Raw genomic sequence first — 18,627 nt, 5'->3', positions numbered from 1 at the left:
AAACTATTTGAAAAGGAGCTTTGGTGTGATGTCAAAAGAAGACTCAACGTAAGAAAAGAAATGCATTTGAGGCATAGATAGGGTTAATCAAGAAATTAAGCTTAACACAGAAATGAAACAATATTTAACTTTTGTGGATGAGTAAAAACAAAAGGCTAGTTAAAGTGGAACAGAAAAGTATTTAGCATCAAAGAGAATGTGGATACTATGTTCCTCACTGGGCTATTTATAAAATTTCACTTTGCATACAAAATACAGGTTTGTAATTGGGAGTGCGGAAATGTTATAGACCCATATGGCTATGTGAAGAAATATTAAAACAGTTGTTTAATAAAATATATTAAACACAGTGCTAACAGTCAATTAGTTCTAATGTTTGTTAGGAGAGAAAAAAAACTGGCCAGTTAAAAGCATTTCAGTTTTATTTATTTATTTATTTATTTATTTGTATTTTGTGTATATTGGATCCCATTACAGATGGTTAAAAGACACCATGTAGTTGCTGGGAATAGAACTCAGGACCTCTGGTCAAAGAGTCAGTGCTCTTAACCACTGAGCTATCTCTAAGTACAGCATTTCAGTTCTACAGTTCTAAGGAACACTTTCCTGTTTGCTAATACTGTTTGAATGTTTGATTCAGTACCAAAATAGGATCCATGAATTGAACATGACTTGAAAAATGAGATCTTGGCAAACTTAAGAGACATGTCCTTCACTTGATGATAGCCAAAAGCCTAAGGGGAAATAACTAACATACTCTTTAACCTGATTGCTTATGCTGCATACTGCCCAAGTGGTAATAGTAGATCACGTGGACTCCTTGCATGCATTGCCATGAATGATAGGCATGTATCTGTAGAGGCCACATGCAGATTTAATGTTACTGATCCACGATTCCAGAGAAACAAAAATTAAATAAAGAATAAATGACTTACTTTGACTCAGATAAAATATTTTCCTATCAAATTGCAGTTTAGACATAAAGGAATGGAATGAAAGTGGCGTCCATACATCCCAATGCTTGCATCTGATTTCCTTTCCATTCTGCATGCATGGCATGGATGCAGTCATAGAGCTTTGAGCAGAAAGTCTGACTTCTGAAGGTCTATTTATATGGATATTAGCCATGGAATTTGTTTTTAAATACCAGTTATTCAAGTATCAAAAATAACTGGCCACATGTCCTTTTGAATCTAAAGGACACTGACTCAAAAAGGATAATGTTTCCTTTAAATGAGAAGGATTCCGTCAGTTTCTTTTAATTCCCAGATAATTATTATCCTGTGGGGTTAAATATTGTCCCAGAAGTCATAGAGATTTAAGCATGTAGTGTTCACTAGACATTGAAAATAAATTAACTATGCAACATTTCCCAAACTGTATTTGATGGAACATTAGTCTTGTAAAATGCGCTATGAAAAAACAAGAGGTGAGAGAAGCAGTAAGTTCATGATCTATATAATGTCTGACTATCCTTATTGGAGCATATTAGGCACAGAAAATACAACAAAGGAACCAAGGAATCTTATTTATATAAAAGGAAAATACATCCAACCAGCAATTCCCCAAATTCTCTAAAGTGACTTTTGCATTATTGCTTTGCAAATTTACTTTATATTCATTAAGCAGGTCCAGAAATGTGACCTGTAAAGACGATCCTAAAGATCTGTATTAGATCATTATCCCCTTGATGCATAAAACATTAGTTGAAAATGTAGGAAAAGGCAAAACAAATTAAGGCAGTTAAAAAATTCAGCTTGACACAATTTAGAATCACCTAGCATAGAATTTTAATGTAAGACTGTCTGGACCAGGCTTGTCTTAATTACATTAATTGTTTGGGGAAGAATAAGCCCACTGTGGGTGGTATTATTCCCTAGATTTGGTTCCCAGACCTCATTTAGTATAGAGAGAAAACAAATGAACCTACATAAATTCATTCTCTCTTTATTGTTGACTGTTGATGTTACTAGTTGCTTCTAGTGACTGTCTTGATTTTCTGGTAAAGATGGACTTGTAAGAAAAATAAATCTTCTCTCACATAATGTTCATTTTGACACTGCATTTAATAGGAGGTACAGAAAGGAAACAAGGAGGACAAACTGTACTTACAGCTCTGTGACATCTTTTGGAATGCCTTTAGGCAAGACCTTCAAGCCCTTGTTGCTACATCGTACCACTGAATCCAAGCAGGTACATTCAGAAGGACAGCGGGAGAGTGGAGAGCAACTATTGTCATCATTTCCTAGATCACCACAGAAAAACACAGACATATTTACAGTTTAGAAGGGACTAGAATGGAGTTTATATGTTTTGATAAATTTAACAAAAACAAGGGCATTGAGCTATGTAAATAAAAACATATCACTTCTGTGTATAGCACTAAGCACTTACAGATTGGCATTGTGTATGCATTAATTTTGGGATCCCTAAGACAGAATTTCAGACAAATAGTTCACATTTTAGTACTACCAACATAATTTTAATTTTAATAGGTGATTATTTGTTCACGTACTTATACAGTTTTTGATCAGGATATCCAAATAGAAATGGATTAAGAAGAAGTTATAAAGAGATGGACATAAAGGGGCAGATTATCTTCACATTTTTAGGATCATATGTTGAAAACATCAAGTTCCAGTTAGCTCCCTGTTCATCGGTACTAATAACAGAACTTGCTCTACCCACCTCATAGGATTACAGTGAACATGAGTGAACATGGCCCGAGAACATGAGAGAGGGGAGACTGACTCTGGGTGGTTTGAATAGAACTTCTAGATTATAATGGATTTTTGTTTTGCTTTTATCATTTGGGAACAATTGCTTCTAAAAGACACACTGAGCAAACTAAGGTTAAAATTAAGCTTTATGAGTATCATTCACAAGTTGGGAGCTTGGAATTCTTCTAGAACATTTACAAGTAGGCTTTTGGTAGACTTGAATGTGAAATGGCAACCTGAGAAACACAAATGTATTGCTTAGAACAAAGAACGAAGCTACAAAGAACACTGCACAGTCCTTAGATGTAAACTGGACCATGAGGCGAGAGTTGTTTTAAAAATATTTCTGCCATACCATGAGCCCAGTTGAAGGAAGCATGCTCCCCTGGATAATGGAGCATCAGATTGCTCTTGTGAATGCAGATCTAAGACCCACGATTGGTCATGCATTTCTTACCATCATCACAGGTGAAGTCCTGAATGGCTACATCCTGGATTGGAATTTCCTTCAGGAAGTAGGGTTTTTGGCATCGAGGATTTCCTGTTACAATTCTTTTCCTTCTGAGCCATTCTCCCAGCCATGCCAGGTGACAGTTACAGTTGAAAGGATTGGCCAAGAGGTTTCTAAGCACCACATGTAAACAATGCACAGTTTAGTTTAGAGTCAATCTTCTTTTCCTATATCCAAGGCGATCATTTCTCCACAGTATTTTGCTTACAATGATTTCTTCCCCCACCCACAGTCTTTGTATGCTCATTTCTCTATATGCACACAATCATATACAAAAATGCCATGCATATTTTTTCTAAAATTTGTATACCTGGAACTAAAAGACAATACATTTTCATAAGAGAATTCTTTGAATAGCTTTATGCAAAAATATATGGAAGCAGTAATCTGGGGTTTATGCAGTGGGTTGTGATAGATACCTCACTTACAAATAATCTAAACATGTCAGACATCTAACTTACTGTCAAACTCTCCTGCGCTGATAAAGCAGTAATTTAATATAAAGATGAAGGCTGATTACCTTATATTATTGAGTTTAACCTGACAACAGCTATTCCCGTAATTTGTCATCTCAAGATTTCCATCTCTTGCTTGCTCCAGAGAATAGCTTTCCTATCTAAACTGACAGCTGAGTTGATTAAATGCCAGTTATAAAAATGAATTTATGTCTACAAATCTCAATACTTTTGGCATCTCACACTTAAGCACAAACCTATTGACAGTCTTATTATTTATAAACATGCCATCTTTAATATGCACAAATTAATCTCTCCATGTAAAATGTCACACTTCATGTGGGACAGGGATTAAGTACTCTACTGATAGATAGATGGATGCTTGATTCTCTTTCTTTGTTTCAGTGACTTGAGCGGTCTCAGACATGTTTATGGAACTGTCCTAACTATCATTTATCCCCATTCTGTTGAGTTAGGTTAGCATTTAGAAACTGCTGTGACAGGGAAATCATCAGTTAATAGAGCTGTAATAGCAAACAACATGTTGAGAAAATGACATAAAAAAGGCCTGAAATGCATTGTTCAAAGTTTATTTTTAAGCGTTTTTAGAGTTCTGTTTGTAGACATAGAACTATTCTCAAGTTTCAAGTTGTCTACATAAAATGTTTTCTGAGATAGGCTCAACTCATTCTGTCCAAATTTTTCAAAGTCATAGTAAATAGCCTCTGGTAAATAGCTTTTACTTTCAGTCTGTTCATCCTTATATTCTCTGGTCACCATGACTGCTTCTTTTAGAGTATAGATGGTTGATAATAACTCTATCAATTCTGTTTATGATACTTATGTTAAAATGTTTATTGTTGCTGGGCAGTGGTGGCTCATGCCTTTAATCCTAGCACTTGGGAGGCAGAGGCAGGTGGATTTCTGAGTTCAAGGCCAGGCTGGTCTACAGAGTGAGTTCCAGGATAGCCAGGGCTACACAGAGAAACTCTGTCTCAAAAAAAAAAAAAAAAAAAAAAAAAAAAAAAAAAAAAGTTTATTGTTTAGAATATGAGATGAAATCTGGGACATTTACTTGTTCAAGTTAGAATAATTTATAATTCTAAATTTAAGCTACATCATTGATTCCATTATTATGAAAACAACTAGCTGAAAAATACTATGTATATCAAATTTTATGTAATAAACATATTAATTTTAGAAAAATTAAAGCAAGGCTAAGGTAAGTTTGTCCTTTTATAAATGCCTAAATACAAGGTTAAGTGTTATAGAATGTTTAGCAATTAATTAAAAATTACTAATAAAGGTAAGAAATATAATACACTATTGCAAGTCATAGATAAAAGCAGCAGTTTTCAACCTGTGGATCATATCCCCTTTTAGGGGTTCAAGGACCCTTCCACAGGGGTCATCTAGTACCATAATATTTATGGTATTAACATAATATTTACATAAACATAAATATTTACATTCTGATCCACAACAGTAGCAAAATTACATTGTGGAGTAGCCTCAAACATAATTTTATGCTTGGGAGTCACTACAACATGAAGAACAGTATAACTATGGCACAGCACGAGGAAGATTGAGAACCACTGGATGAAGGGAATGCTTTTCTGCTTACAGAGTGGATAATGAATGGAGAGTATCAAATGCTCCTGGTGCAACTGTGGTAATTTGATTGTCATATAAAGAGAGCAGACGCACAGAGCCGAGTCCTATGAAACTGTCGTTCCCAACGCAGTTTATTCGATTACTTCTCAGCATCCTAAAGGAAGGAAAAAGACATTGTTTGAAGATGAAATATCAGACATTCGATTTTGCCTCTCTGAGAATCAAAATCATGCCTTTATCAAATACGTAGCATTTGTTCCTAGTTTGAATGTCTTTCCCCCCTAGGGATGGCTATATTCTGGAAGCCATCCTGGCAGAGTAGAATGCATAGAATCACCAGCACCTTTATTAAGCCGTAGAAGGCATGTCACCATGTGGATTTGCAGTCCCCTGATGAGGGGAACATTTTTTTTTTTTTTTGATGGTATAATTATGTTTGCCTGATTGCATCATGTCCTAAGTCACCTACTCAGAGTCCTTGGAGCCCAGCAATTTGTGTATTCAGAAGAGTATGACATTTGAGATGGAAGAGAAGGAGGGAGGGAAGAATCAATAGGCAATGCAGACGGAGGAGAACTGAGGGCATCTCAGGGACTTAGTGACTCACTGTCTGACAAGAACAGAGGGAGTCAAGCGTGACTGAGCATCCACCAAGCCTGTATCCAATTGTTTTATTTATGAAAAAAATCTGTCCATAGTTTCAAGTTCAGAACTCCCCAAAGAAATAAATGCAATATACAACAAAGGTTAAATAGATTGGCCTTGAATAAACTCTACTTTTGACATTGTCATTAACAGGATTAACAGTGTTGTCATTTCCTCACTGCTAAAGCACTGGCTTAGTTCCCAGTTCCTTCCTCTCGGAGCTGTTTATCTGGTGGTTTTCAAGAAGGAAGAAACCCTCATTTACAAATTGTAGTTGCATTACATATTATTCAGAACTCATGAAAAATTAATTTATCGATCTTTCCACACTCAGGGTAATCATGCCACCAAAAGAAGGAGGCAAATATAAAAAGAGAAGCATTGTACTGGCTGGTTTTATGTCAACTTGACACAGCTATAGTCATTAGGAAAAAGAATACCTCAGTTGAGAATATGACCCTAGAATATTGGTCTGTGGGCAAGCCTATTTTACATTCTTTTTGATTGGTCATTGGTATGGGAGGGATCTGTGAGCATGCACCACCCATGGATTGGTAGAGTGAACAGTTCATGAAAAGCAAGCCAAGCAATCTGCACTCATTTAGGACCCATGCATCCGTTCCTGCTTCCAGACATCTGCCTTGAGTTCATGCACACACTTATACAGTTCCCTTAGATGACGAACCATGACCTCAAAGTATATGAGGAAGTAAATCTTTTCCCTCCCAATATTTTTGTTTGCTTGGTTTTGGTCATGGAATGATATCACAGCAAACAAACTCTAAGACAGATGATGAAAATGCTGTTGCTTTAAAACAATATGTTCAGTAATAAACAAAAAATAAAAATATTCTATCTCTGCTTAGCCAGAGATAAGAAGAAAGATGGTGCCCTCCTATCCAGGCATCACCGGATAGTCAGAAACAAATGCACATGTCCTTATCAGCAATTTCCTTTGTCACGAATAACAGAGGTAAGTAGGCTTTATCTTACTGGAGTTCTGAGACCCTGGAGAGAATTGGAAAAAACTCCTCTCTTGAAAAAAATTCTAGCAGATGCATAGAGCCAACGTTGCCTGATGTCTCAGGACATTTCATAACTTGCTGAAATATGCACAAGTATTGCTAACTATCGTATTATTGCTGAGGAATTCAAATGTTCAGAATACAGAACCTCAGAGACCATGTAGAAGGATAGATTCAGAAACATCTACTCTAGTAGTTGGAAACCACAAGTTTGACTATCAACTGCTCTATTCTTCTTGGAACAACTGCACTGAGGAGACAGACTGTGAGTGTTTTTTGTTTTTTTTTTTTTGTTTGTTTGTTTTTCAGGTATTACAGCATAAACAGGAGAAATGCATTGGTACAGAGAAAATGGAGAAATCTGATTTCAGAGAACTTTAGGCAGTATCCTGTGTTTGTGTCTACTCAAAATAAATACTTTGATATGCTGTCCAGGGTGGTACTACAGACTGAATTATGACTCCCTTAATTCACACCTTGAAGCTCTTATCACCTAATTCGACTGCCGTTGGAGAGAGCCTATATAGTTTTATAAACTTTTATATAAAGAGAAAGACACCCTGGAGACCGCATACATCTCACTTTCTCTGCTTTTCTCTACATAAGAATTCAGACTGAAGGTCATGTGCATTTACAGCAGTAAACTAGCCAAGAACAAAGCCTGTAACTTAGAAGATGGGCTGAAAAACAAACTGAATTTCATGGTGAACGTCTACATCCAGAAACATGAGAGATCGTGTGCAGTATTCGGTCTGTGGTATCGTGCTGTGGCAGCACAGATGGGCTGCTACGGATAAAGTCCTAACTGGCGCCCCTTACCTTCTCCACAGCACTTCTATTACCAATGAATAGACCCTCTACATCTGTGGAAGAAGGGAAGTGCTCTCATTTGTTGAGTAATCTGATACAGCTAAAGGAACTGAAGAAGCAGGCGTATTTTCTTAGTTTTCCTTCAATACATTTTCAATACATCCCCCACAGACATGCTCAGAAACTGTTTGCGTAACATTTTAGAGTGATTCAAAACTAGTCTCTGAGAGAAGTCTGCAATTGACAAGTGACCTTGCTGGATTGTTAGGTTCCAGGCTGGTTAGACAATACTGAAGCACATATCTATTCTAATGTATAGAGGTTGTTTTTGTTGTTTGTTTGTTTGTTTGTTTGTTTTTGCCAGACCTAAATTAGGGATGCTATCAACAAAACCAGCTAGAGAAATCCGTTTCTCTCTCTTCCTCTCATAAAGATCAGGGACTTCCCACATTTCCATTACCCACAGTTCTCACGGTTAGGGGAGATGCCATTGCTTGAGCCTATGTTTACTGCCCTGTCAAGGGCTGCTTCTTGACTGCTAATAGATTCTTTTATATGCTAATTCAACAGTTCTAGAATTTGGTTTTTCTCTCTTTGGTTTAAGAGTCATTACTTTTGGTAAACATTACTATAAAGATGCACTGAGATAATTTAAACAACACAAACTGCTGCATTTACCAGTTGATCCAAGTCTTGTCTTCTAGACATAAACACCATTTGGGAGACACAGAGAATTCGTTCCTTCGAAACTCCCTATCACTAAGCAAACATACAAAGCCCTTAGCATATTTTCTTAGTAGTAGACCATAAAGGGCTGATCCCCTTCATGGCTTCTTTTCTACTGAAGCATCACAGGGACAGTTAAACGTCGCCTCTGGATGAAGACAGTCATTCTGTTCAAATGGTTATGTCTGAAATATTGAGCCACTGAGCTAGAAGGGAAGTCGAAATCCCCTATCTCCTCAGATGATAAAGATCAGTGAACTTAACCCACTTTGATGTGAGCCAGAAATACTTACAATGTTTTGAGGCTCTCCAATCCTTTGAACATCTTATGCTGAACATTTTCCAAACGGTTACTGGTGAGAAGAATTTCATTCACACCAGACGCGCCTTCAAATGCACCCTCCTCGATATCAGTGATCTTATTGTTGCTAAAGTTGCTAGATAGAGAGTGTTAAAGCACAGATCATAAACGGCTGCCCACGCACATACGGCACTCCAAAAATGGATCTGGTCATGTTAAAATTAATGAATAAACACACAAGTCTTCCATAACTTCAGACTTTCACTTCCAGTGTTGCTAAGACTCAGACAAGACATTTTTCTAATCCATCAAGAAAGAAGAACAGTAATGCTAAGAGAGAAGAGCCATGGAAGAGAAATACTTAACACTAAGAGAGAAGAACCACGGAAGAGAAATATGAGCCACATTCTGGTCAAAATGAACTGCGATGATCACCAGGAGTCTAAAATTGTTGAGGCTGGTTATTTGGTTACATAAAGCTTGTATGTGGCCCTGTAGGCTGTTCTGGCTTAGCAGCAGGCCCCAGTCATTAACTTTTCTGTATCTCCCCAACTCTTGGATATCTGACTACCGTACTTGAATTTTCTTCTGTGAGGATCAAACCCATGTCTTTGTGCTAATGACACAGACACTTTACCAGTGGAGCAATCTCATTTTTCTGTTTGGTGTTTTTTTTTTTTTTAATGATTATAAAGCACTGCTCATAATAAATGCTCAGTAAACATCCAGTACGTTGAACATATGATCACTAAAGAGGCAGTGCAATTACTGGCATAAAGGATGACAAGAAGTTAGAAGATGTTTTCAAGGTAGCCTAACGAAGATGTGAAGGATGCAGGCACAGGTTAGATCTGTGCTAAAACAGTGTCAGTGCTCTGTAGAGACTTAATGCCACAGAGAAGGGGAATGCTGGGGGGAGGTAGGGGGAGCACCCTCTCAGAGGTGTAGGGGAGGGGGCATGGAGTGAAAAACTCTGGAAGAGGGGACCAGGATTGGGGTAGTAATTGGGGTATGAATAAATAAATAAATTAATTAAAATGAATAAATAATATTTCTATTGAAAAAACAGTGTCAGTGGCTATGGCAGCTCTACATGTGAGAGAGGGCAACAAGTGCCATGGGAAAATGTGCCCGCTTCCTCCTCATGTGAGCAGGGCATTATGGATCCTTGCACAGATGACTTTTGTCCTGCTGCTCCCTTTACTCTTCTCAAGGACATGGACTACTGATGGAATGTTGTTGAAAATGCTGAGCTCATGAACTTACTCTGAAATATGAGCTGTGGACATGAAGTAACACAGATGAGCAGACCGGCCAATTTACTAATCATTAATTTTGACTATCTCATAATGAAAGCTTAATGAAGCAAAAGTCAAAGAGTTGACATGAATGTGCTGAAAGAGAAATGGCACCATGGTTTGGGGAATAGTAAAGGAAGTTACAAACCATCAGTGAAGCCATTGCAATGTGCTTAGATTGCGGGATTCCTGCTGTGGACGAATTAGAGACCAGCTGTCTGCTTTAGAGAAAGATGCTAAAGGGCTGGCTTGGCATTGTGTAAACACATGGAAAAGTGCCTCTTAACAGTACCCTGGATTCAGGCCCCATGTAGTCTTCACATAGAAATTTCCCTAGATTGATTATATAGAGATATTCCTGTTTCAAAAGAAACTTGGATAAAATGGAAAGAAATATAAAATTCACAAGAAAGATACTGCAGAAAGTTAGCATGTAGCTAACAAATGACTTACATTTTACGTAACTGAGGAAGTTTCTTAAATATTCCCGTGGCCTCTAACACTGTGAATTCATTATTATTGAGACGCCTGAGGAAACACAAGAAAGAAAGCAAGTTTTCTTACAGTAAGGAGTTAGCTCGTATTCGTTACCCTGATTTATAACATTATTTAATAATAATTTTTAAAATATAGCATAAATGTAAGAGATTTCTTTAACATGCTTATATTTTATCATTTTATTGGTTTTAAAAATCAGAAATTCTTAAATATATTTAAATATTAAGAAAAGCAAAAACTATTCAAAGCCAGCTTATAAAGAGGAGTCTCTAGAATGAAGTTTCTAAGCCTTTTTCACTACTGTCAACTTAGCATTCATCATAAGTTCCTGGTTTGTACCTTCATCATTAACAGATTGATTTACACATAATCCAAACACTATAAAGTACCTAATGGATAGAATTTTAGTATATTTGTAAAACTGAAAGGCAAGTGAAATGATTCACGCATGCAATCTCAGTACTCAGGAGGCAAAGGTGGAGGACCACGGCAAATCTGAGAGTAGCGTGGTTGGTCTACTTGGTGAACTCCAAGGTATGAGGGCAATACAAAACATTCCATTTCAAGCAAAGACATAAACAAATGTCTCAAACAAAAACCAACAAAACCCAGCACACCCATTTTTACTAACTCAATATATTTTTCAACACTCCCAAAGCACTCCAAAATCAATACCAACCATTGGCAATAGCCTATTATCATCACAGTCAACTCTCCATCACCATTCCTCATTCATGACACACTATCTTGGAGTTCTTAGTTTGGACAGTTCTCTTAAATGGCACTGTACACAATATGTCTTTTGCGCCATGTTATATGATATTCTGAAGGTTTTATTTATTTTTAATTATTTATAGTCATGTGTATCTATTTATGGGTATATACACATTAGTGTAGGTGCCCAAAGGCCCATCCAGAAGAGGATACTGGATCCCATGAAGCTGAGTGACAGATGGTTATGAGCCATCTGGCATGGGTGTTGGAAACTGAACTTGGTCCTTTGTAGGAGCTGTAGGATATCTGTTCTTAAATGCTGTGCCACTTCTCCAACCTCTTTAAGACCATTTGGATTTTCACATAGGTTATGGTGTTATTGGTACTTCGTTGCTTTTGGTTGCTGAGGAAGAGAATGGACACCCCACGTTCACTTAGCCATTCATCATTCAGTAGGCACTTTTGCTACTCTACATTTTGTCTACCAAGAAAATGCTGTGCTGAATGTGGTACGCATGTTTTGTGCACATACCTTCTATATACAGAGAAGTTGGGGTTTTTTGGATCACGTGATAGATCTATGCACAGTATTTTAAGAAAAAAAAAAAACTGTTTCCCCGAGGCTATACTAGTTTCCATATAAATACCAAAGTGTAATTTTTCCCACGTATTGTTGTCATCCCCACCCCCACCCCTGACTTTCAAAGTGGTGGTAGTGAGAAAGTTCTCCCATAGGTTCATGTATTCAAATATTCTCCAGTTGATGCTGCTGTTTGAGGAGGTTCAGTCAGGTGTGGGGAGGATATGACTGAGCGCAGGCTTTAAAATGTTTACTGTCTCACCACAGTTTGTGTGCGCCTAAGCAATGCACTTTGTCAACCATGGCTTCGCCCTGTCACCTGCTGTCATGCTTACTGTTGCATGGAGGACTTGGGTTCAGGAACCCTAAGTCAAAATGGCCTCTTTCTATTATGTGTTGCGTTTGGTCGTGGTGTTCACACTTTGTGTAAGTGGTACACAAAGGGTTATAAACTTGGAAGCACGGAGAGGAATCAACATAGTAGCAGAAAATTAATTGATAAGGACTTTTGTACTGACAGGTTGTGCTATAAAGAAACTGGCAGGGGTTTTGTTTGTTTGTATTATTTTTTGTTTTGTTTTGTTAGAGAGAGGGATTTGGAAGACTTTGGAACTCTGGAATAGAAAAATAGTTGACTGCTATAAGCAGAACTTAACCATTCTAGGAAGAATCTGAAAGAGTACAATCCTGACATATAATGCATATACTGTAGGCCCAAATCCTTAGTTTTCAGAAGGTAAGAAAACTCTATCAGTAACCGAGCTAGAGAACATTCATTCATAAGATATTTTGGTAAAGAACCTGGCATCATTCTCAACATGTCCTTAGAGCTTGCCCACAGCAAAATTAAAAAGCAATTTATTTGCTTTTGAAAAATTAATTTCTTTGATAGAATGATCTCAAGGCCACCTGACGCTGAGTCGCTGGAGTAGTTATTACTGATTACTGTTATGCAGATCTACCATCCTATAGAGCAAGCGATGCACAAAGAGATATAAAATGTGCAGCCTGGAGAGACAAACAACACTAAAGCCTTAGGAGTGTCCCCAAGCATAGGCTATAAAGTAAGATGTAATTGTTAAGGAGCTTAATGTCACTAATGAAAAGCTTCTCACTCTCCACCGGAGGAGGTGAGTTGTTCCGAGGGCAAGACCCCATCCAGCTAAATCTTCAACATGTGAAGTGAAAGAACATCCTGAGGAGTGCCCCCCCCCCCCCCGCAAAAACAGCATACAAAAGATGCTGATCCTAAAGGTATGCAAATCCATACCAAGCTGTCAGCTAACTTTGACATTGTTATCAACTCAGTAGTGATTTTGGAGACATGAAAGATATAAGACTGAGGGAATTGTGAGTTCTTCCTCTGGAACCAAGGAAGTGATTAGGCCTGTGGTGTCAAACAGGTGGTGAGTTACAAGCAGGCAGAGGAATCAGCTACAAGATAGAAAAGTATAACACAGGCAGCAAATCTGAAAGGGTGAGTGTCATCTAAAAGAGGGGTGTCATCTCAGTACTTTGAATCTGAAGCCTTGGATGTGAGACATGGAAGTGCAGCCATTGATGTTTGCCCTGTTGGGTTTTCATCTTGCTTTCGTCCAATCTTTCCTCAGTATTTCCCCATTCCTCCTTTTTGAATGGAAATGTATAATATGTGCCATTGTATGTTAGCTGCAATCTCTTTCTGCCCTTCCTTCCTTCCTTCCTTCCTTCCTTCCTTCCTTCCTTCCTTCCTTCCTTCCTTCCTTAATTTACTGGGGACAAGTATTACTTTGTGTCTTAGAAGAGACTTAGGAGGTTTGAGCTCTTTTGAGACTGTTAAAGACCACGGGTGCTTTTGAGATTGGATCAAACATATTTTGAATCATGGGATGGCAATGAGCCTATGAGGACCAGTAAGAGTAACGTAATGGTTTGAATGAGAAAGATTCTCTACAGGTTCGCTCATGTATTAGAACACTCGGACCCCCGTGGTTGGCACTAGTTGGGAAAGTTATGGAAATTTTAAGTGTCATGGCCTTGCTAGAGGAAATGTGCCGTAAGCTTTGAGAGTTTAAAGCCTTTCACTTTGTTGCTATCTCTGTTTCCTGTTTGCTTATGAAAGGCGACAAGACAGTTCCATTTTTTCTCTGTGCCTGTGGACTCCCCTTCTGTAACCATGCACCAAATTATACCCTTTATTCTAAAAGTTGCTTCTGGTTCTGGTATTTTAATCACAGCAGGGAAAACATAGCTTAGCATTTTCTAATGACTAATTAAATAATATTTACATATGCTTACTGGCCAACCATGTCTTCATTAAGAAAAAAAAGTTCATATGGATATTTTGAAAATTTCATTAGGCAATATAACCTTTATATTGTTGAATGTTATGACAGTTTTATATATTCTGACTATCAATCTACTGCTAGTAAATGACTAGTGAAAGTTATGAATCCAAATTTCTTACTGAGTGCATGGCTTGCAAACATTTTTCTCTTAAGTATTTTTGTGCCTATTTTATATGCATAATTTCAAAGGTATTGAAACTATAATTTTTGCTGAATCTTACATTAGAAACTAGGTTCTAATAGAAATCTTGAAACGTAATTAACCCATTTAAACTTTAAACTTATTTAACTCATTTTCATGCTCAATATAAAATCACTTGAGTATAGCATTATCAGAAATAAATAAAAGTACACACATAGCCCACACAGAATGTGGTTTAGGGAGCTTGGTATATGTTCTTTGAATTTCTAAAATTCTTCATCTAGTAAATATGATTTAGTGTATGTTAAAAAAAAAAATCACCAGAACCACAAAGAAATTAGTTTCTGTCAACCCTGTGAAAGACATTATTTCTAATTATTCAAATTGCTTTAAATTCATTAAGTAACAGGCATGTGTATAGACACAGTGGGACAGAAATGATAATACACAGTGCCTGTCATAGAGAGGCTATAATCTCGTTGAAGACAGAAGGATTATGCATACACACAGAGACAAGCGACTTTGCAAAGCAATAAATGACAAATACCAGATGGCACCATAAATAAGCATCACTAAGATATTCATGAAATGATTAGATTTCACTTGTGTTTTCATGGATCTTAAAAAACTAACATTATACGTCTCCCTTTTATAGCCAGGAAAGGCGAACTGCACATGAGCAGAGAATCTACAAATAATTCCAAAAGCATAATTATTTTTTCATACTGTGAATCCTATGCTAAATTTTTAAATATAAACTTGATCGGATCCAAATTTTCAGCTTACTCTAATCTTCTATTCTCTGGTTACAAACTAATAACCAGGCAAACAAATATTGTTTGCCCTTCAACAAATGACAGTCACAGAGTCTCTTCATTTGAACCAGAGAAGTAGTCAAATAACCGCCAAACACTCCCTGATAGACTTGCTGACTCTTTCAGATTATTTTGTTTGGCTCTTTTAGGGGTTACACGCCTTGCAAAAATTACGAGATGCTTACAAATTATTTTTTCCATAATGAATATCCATTGATAATCAGACATATCTGTTATCATTCACATTACTAAACGACGACGGAATTTTGAAAGCTAATTTGATGGCTTACTTGATGCTTTTAAAAAAGCAAGGTTCACCTTAAAAATTTTGTTCACGTAAAAAAACGTGAACTAAGATGGCACTGGACATATTGTTTGACAGAGGAGAGGTGCTTTCAATTTAACGTATGTAAATTAGTTAATTCAATTATTAAGAATTAAAATGTCATGACAAAAATTGCAATGCTTCCGTGCAGCTTTCTCTCTGTCCCTTGCTCCCTCCACACCAGGATTTTGTGGCCAGATTAACTTACAGCTCTGCTGTATACTGGGGAATATGATCTGGGATTTTGTTGAGTCTTTGATTGGAGCAGTCTACTGTGGTCCCTTCGCAGCGACACTTCTCAGGACAAGCCAAGTCTGCAAAGCAGTCTCCACTTAATTTTGATCGATAATCTTCTGTACCTATTGAGGATTCAAGCCAAACATAAGATACTGAGTCTGAATGTTAGAAAAGTCATTAATATAATGGGAAGAAAAATAGTAGGAGAGCTATAGATTATGCAGCAGGGAGACAACTTAGGGAGTTTTGGTCAATGGATATCAGGTGAGGGTTAAAAGAAAGGCTTGGAACTTTCTGGAAAAAAAAAAGTGACCAGATGCACATGACAGGAAAACATTCATAACGGTGAGCTTTTCACAGCTGTACTTTCTGCTGATCCGATTCTGAGCCATGCTAGTAGTCTTATTTCACAGATAATCACACAATGGGTATGAATTGTTAAAAAAAAAAAAAAAAGTTTAATTTTTTTCTGAGTCAAAAATTGAAAACACATCTTGTAATAAACGTACTCCTGTATATTACTGTAAAGTAGGGCTTTTCAAGGATAATTGATATACTTAGGTTTTAAATTTTTTCCTATGGACGTTTATTATTCTCCCCCTCTCACATAATCTTCAGAAACGCCCCCAAAGCCCTTTTTTTTCATTTTGAGTCTATAATAATAATAATAATAATAATAATAATAATACAAAAAAGATAAGTAAGACCTGCCTCGAGCCTCAGCAGCTTGCCATGCTGTAGAAAGCTGCGTGACGTTCCATGGTGCTTGACGGAACCATGTTTTTCTCATACCTCGCAAGCACATGGTTAGATCAAGCACAACAGAAAATCTCGCTCCATTATCACTACACCAACCACTAGGCCAGAGGGAAGACCGAGAGGAAAGACGAAGGGAGGAGAGAAGCTACGGACGCTCTGGAAGCATCCTACTGTTACATGACATGCATTCTTCCCGCAGATTGTGTATGATCATAGCGAGAGCATAACTACCGAAGGTGCCTGGAAACACAAAGAAGGGGCTAGATGGAAAGGCGCCTCCCGTGTTCCTCAGAACTGCAGCGTGGGGACCACAGCTTTCGGGAAGAACATCCAGGAAGAAGTTGAAGGTAAGCTACAAGGACAACAGAGAAGCTCAAGAGATCTGTGGTTTCTTCATGGAAAATAGGTGCAAAACATCAGGACTAGAAGAAGGTACATAGGGGACTGAAAAGAGGGTAGGTTACATTTCAGATGAGACACTTTTACTTACAGGCCAAATGGTGAACTCCTGAAAAAGAAAAATCACCGAAGAGGAAAGAAAGGCAGAATCATCCCAGTTAAGGTATAAAGACATATACAAACACGCGCGTGCACACACACACACACACACACACGCACGCACCCACCAAATTATGTTCTCTTCTTTGTTTCTTTACCATGACAGACATTAGATAGCATTGTGTGATGCGTTTGTCACTCATTGCAATATCATTTCACCTTTGAAGTATAATGGCCTATAGGCAATGTAATGACCTAAAAGATGTGCAATACAAATAAAAGACTATGGCTTCCTTTAATGGATGAGCTGTCTGTGAGACAGGTTTTCTATTGTGCCATGCAAAATAGCAATAGATGCAAACACATATAAAATGAATGAAAAGCTGATAATGGAAATTTACAAGGACAGTAGATAGATGATAATTAGGGGGTATGTCATAGGCTACTAAATGACTCCCAAGTTTTAAAGCATATCACTTGATGGGAACATAATCATAACCTCAACAAAAAATTGAAATGCCAAATTTAACAAATATAAAAGGTTACATTCCAATACATCAACGAGAGTCACCCTACTAATTGAAGAATGTGTTTCTTTTCAGACTTCAAAGCTTGAGCCACAAGAAAGCTAACATTATTCTGATAATTGATAATGGGTTCATTGAATGCATTTAAAAATGTATAATTACTATCACAGTGATCAGCAATGCTTACTTTAACACCATGTGTTAGGTAGACACAAACTGTAATTAGTAGCTGATGTGGATAAGAGCAAAGTGAGCAACAAGCAATCAATGTGCCACGGAGCCTACAAGTAAGTCTAAAATGTGAACTTAATTATCAACAATTGAAATTTAAGACATTCTCTTTGATGTAGAAGTTATTTTTTAAAGCCTCTCTGGGCTTCTATCTTCCAGCAAGGGCAGAAAACATAACAACTAGCACAACATTTGTACTGCATTGAGTTTTACTGTGATTGTGGTATTTAAATTATTAAGAAACTGAATTGAATAATTTGGCAGTGACTAGATGAATTGCCACAATTCTGGAATTTAAATCATATTTGTATGCTAGTCTAGGCATAGTCTGGTTTTCAGAGTGTATCTTCATTTTCAGCTAAGCCATAATTAGTAAGTAACTTTGCACATAACTGGCTAAAAATAACAAAGCTAAAAGACCAATTAATTGCTCTTTTCAACACATTACTGCGTATACAGTACAGACATAATATGTAGATTATTAGTTGAGCATTAAAATTTAAAATGAGCAATATACTTAAATCTATTATATATAATCAATTAAATGATAAGAATAAGTAATAAATACATCCTTAAAATTGAGACCAATCAATATCATATGTATATAAGTATAAGTCATATAAATCAGGACCAATAAATACTATACACATATAAATATGTATATGTGTGTGTATGTGTATAGTACATTCTAAATTATATAATTATAGTATATTACAGCAAATGGAGTCTTTTCACTAGAGTACACAATTATAGTATATTAAATTATATACTTTGTATACTAAAGGATACAGTATATTAAAGCGAACAAGTCAAGAGGCATTTACACAAGAACAAAGTGGGTAAGGGACATATTTTAAAGAGCTAGCTCT

At 37.0% G+C, this 18,627-nt stretch overlaps 1 protein-coding gene across 6 annotated transcripts in view; it reads right to left on the bottom strand.

Moving 5' to 3' along the window:
* The window catches only part of Slit2 (slit guidance ligand 2), a 338,233-nt gene that overhangs the window by 64,702 nt on the left and 254,904 nt on the right, over positions 1 to 18,627 (bottom strand). For all 6 annotated transcript variants that reach the window (XM_021210679.2, XM_021210680.2, XM_029545132.1 and 3 more), the window contains 6 exons: positions 15,715 to 15,865; positions 10,559 to 10,633; positions 8,800 to 8,943; positions 5,311 to 5,454; positions 3,178 to 3,344; positions 2,113 to 2,245 (listed from right to left, as the gene is read on the bottom strand). In XM_021210679.2, coding sequence (XP_021066338.1) covers positions 2,113 to 2,245; positions 3,178 to 3,344; positions 5,311 to 5,454; positions 8,800 to 8,943; positions 10,559 to 10,633; positions 15,715 to 15,865 — 814 coding nt within the window. The remainder of the gene's footprint in view (positions 1 to 2,112; positions 2,246 to 3,177; positions 3,345 to 5,310; positions 5,455 to 8,799; positions 8,944 to 10,558; positions 10,634 to 15,714; positions 15,866 to 18,627) is intronic.

This window comes from Mus pahari, chromosome 13 (assembly GCF_900095145.1).
Source record: "Mus pahari chromosome 13, PAHARI_EIJ_v1.1, whole genome shotgun sequence".
Lineage (NCBI taxonomy): Eukaryota > Metazoa > Chordata > Mammalia > Rodentia > Muridae > Mus > Mus pahari.
This window is presented reverse-complemented; position numbering and strand designations above follow the sequence as displayed.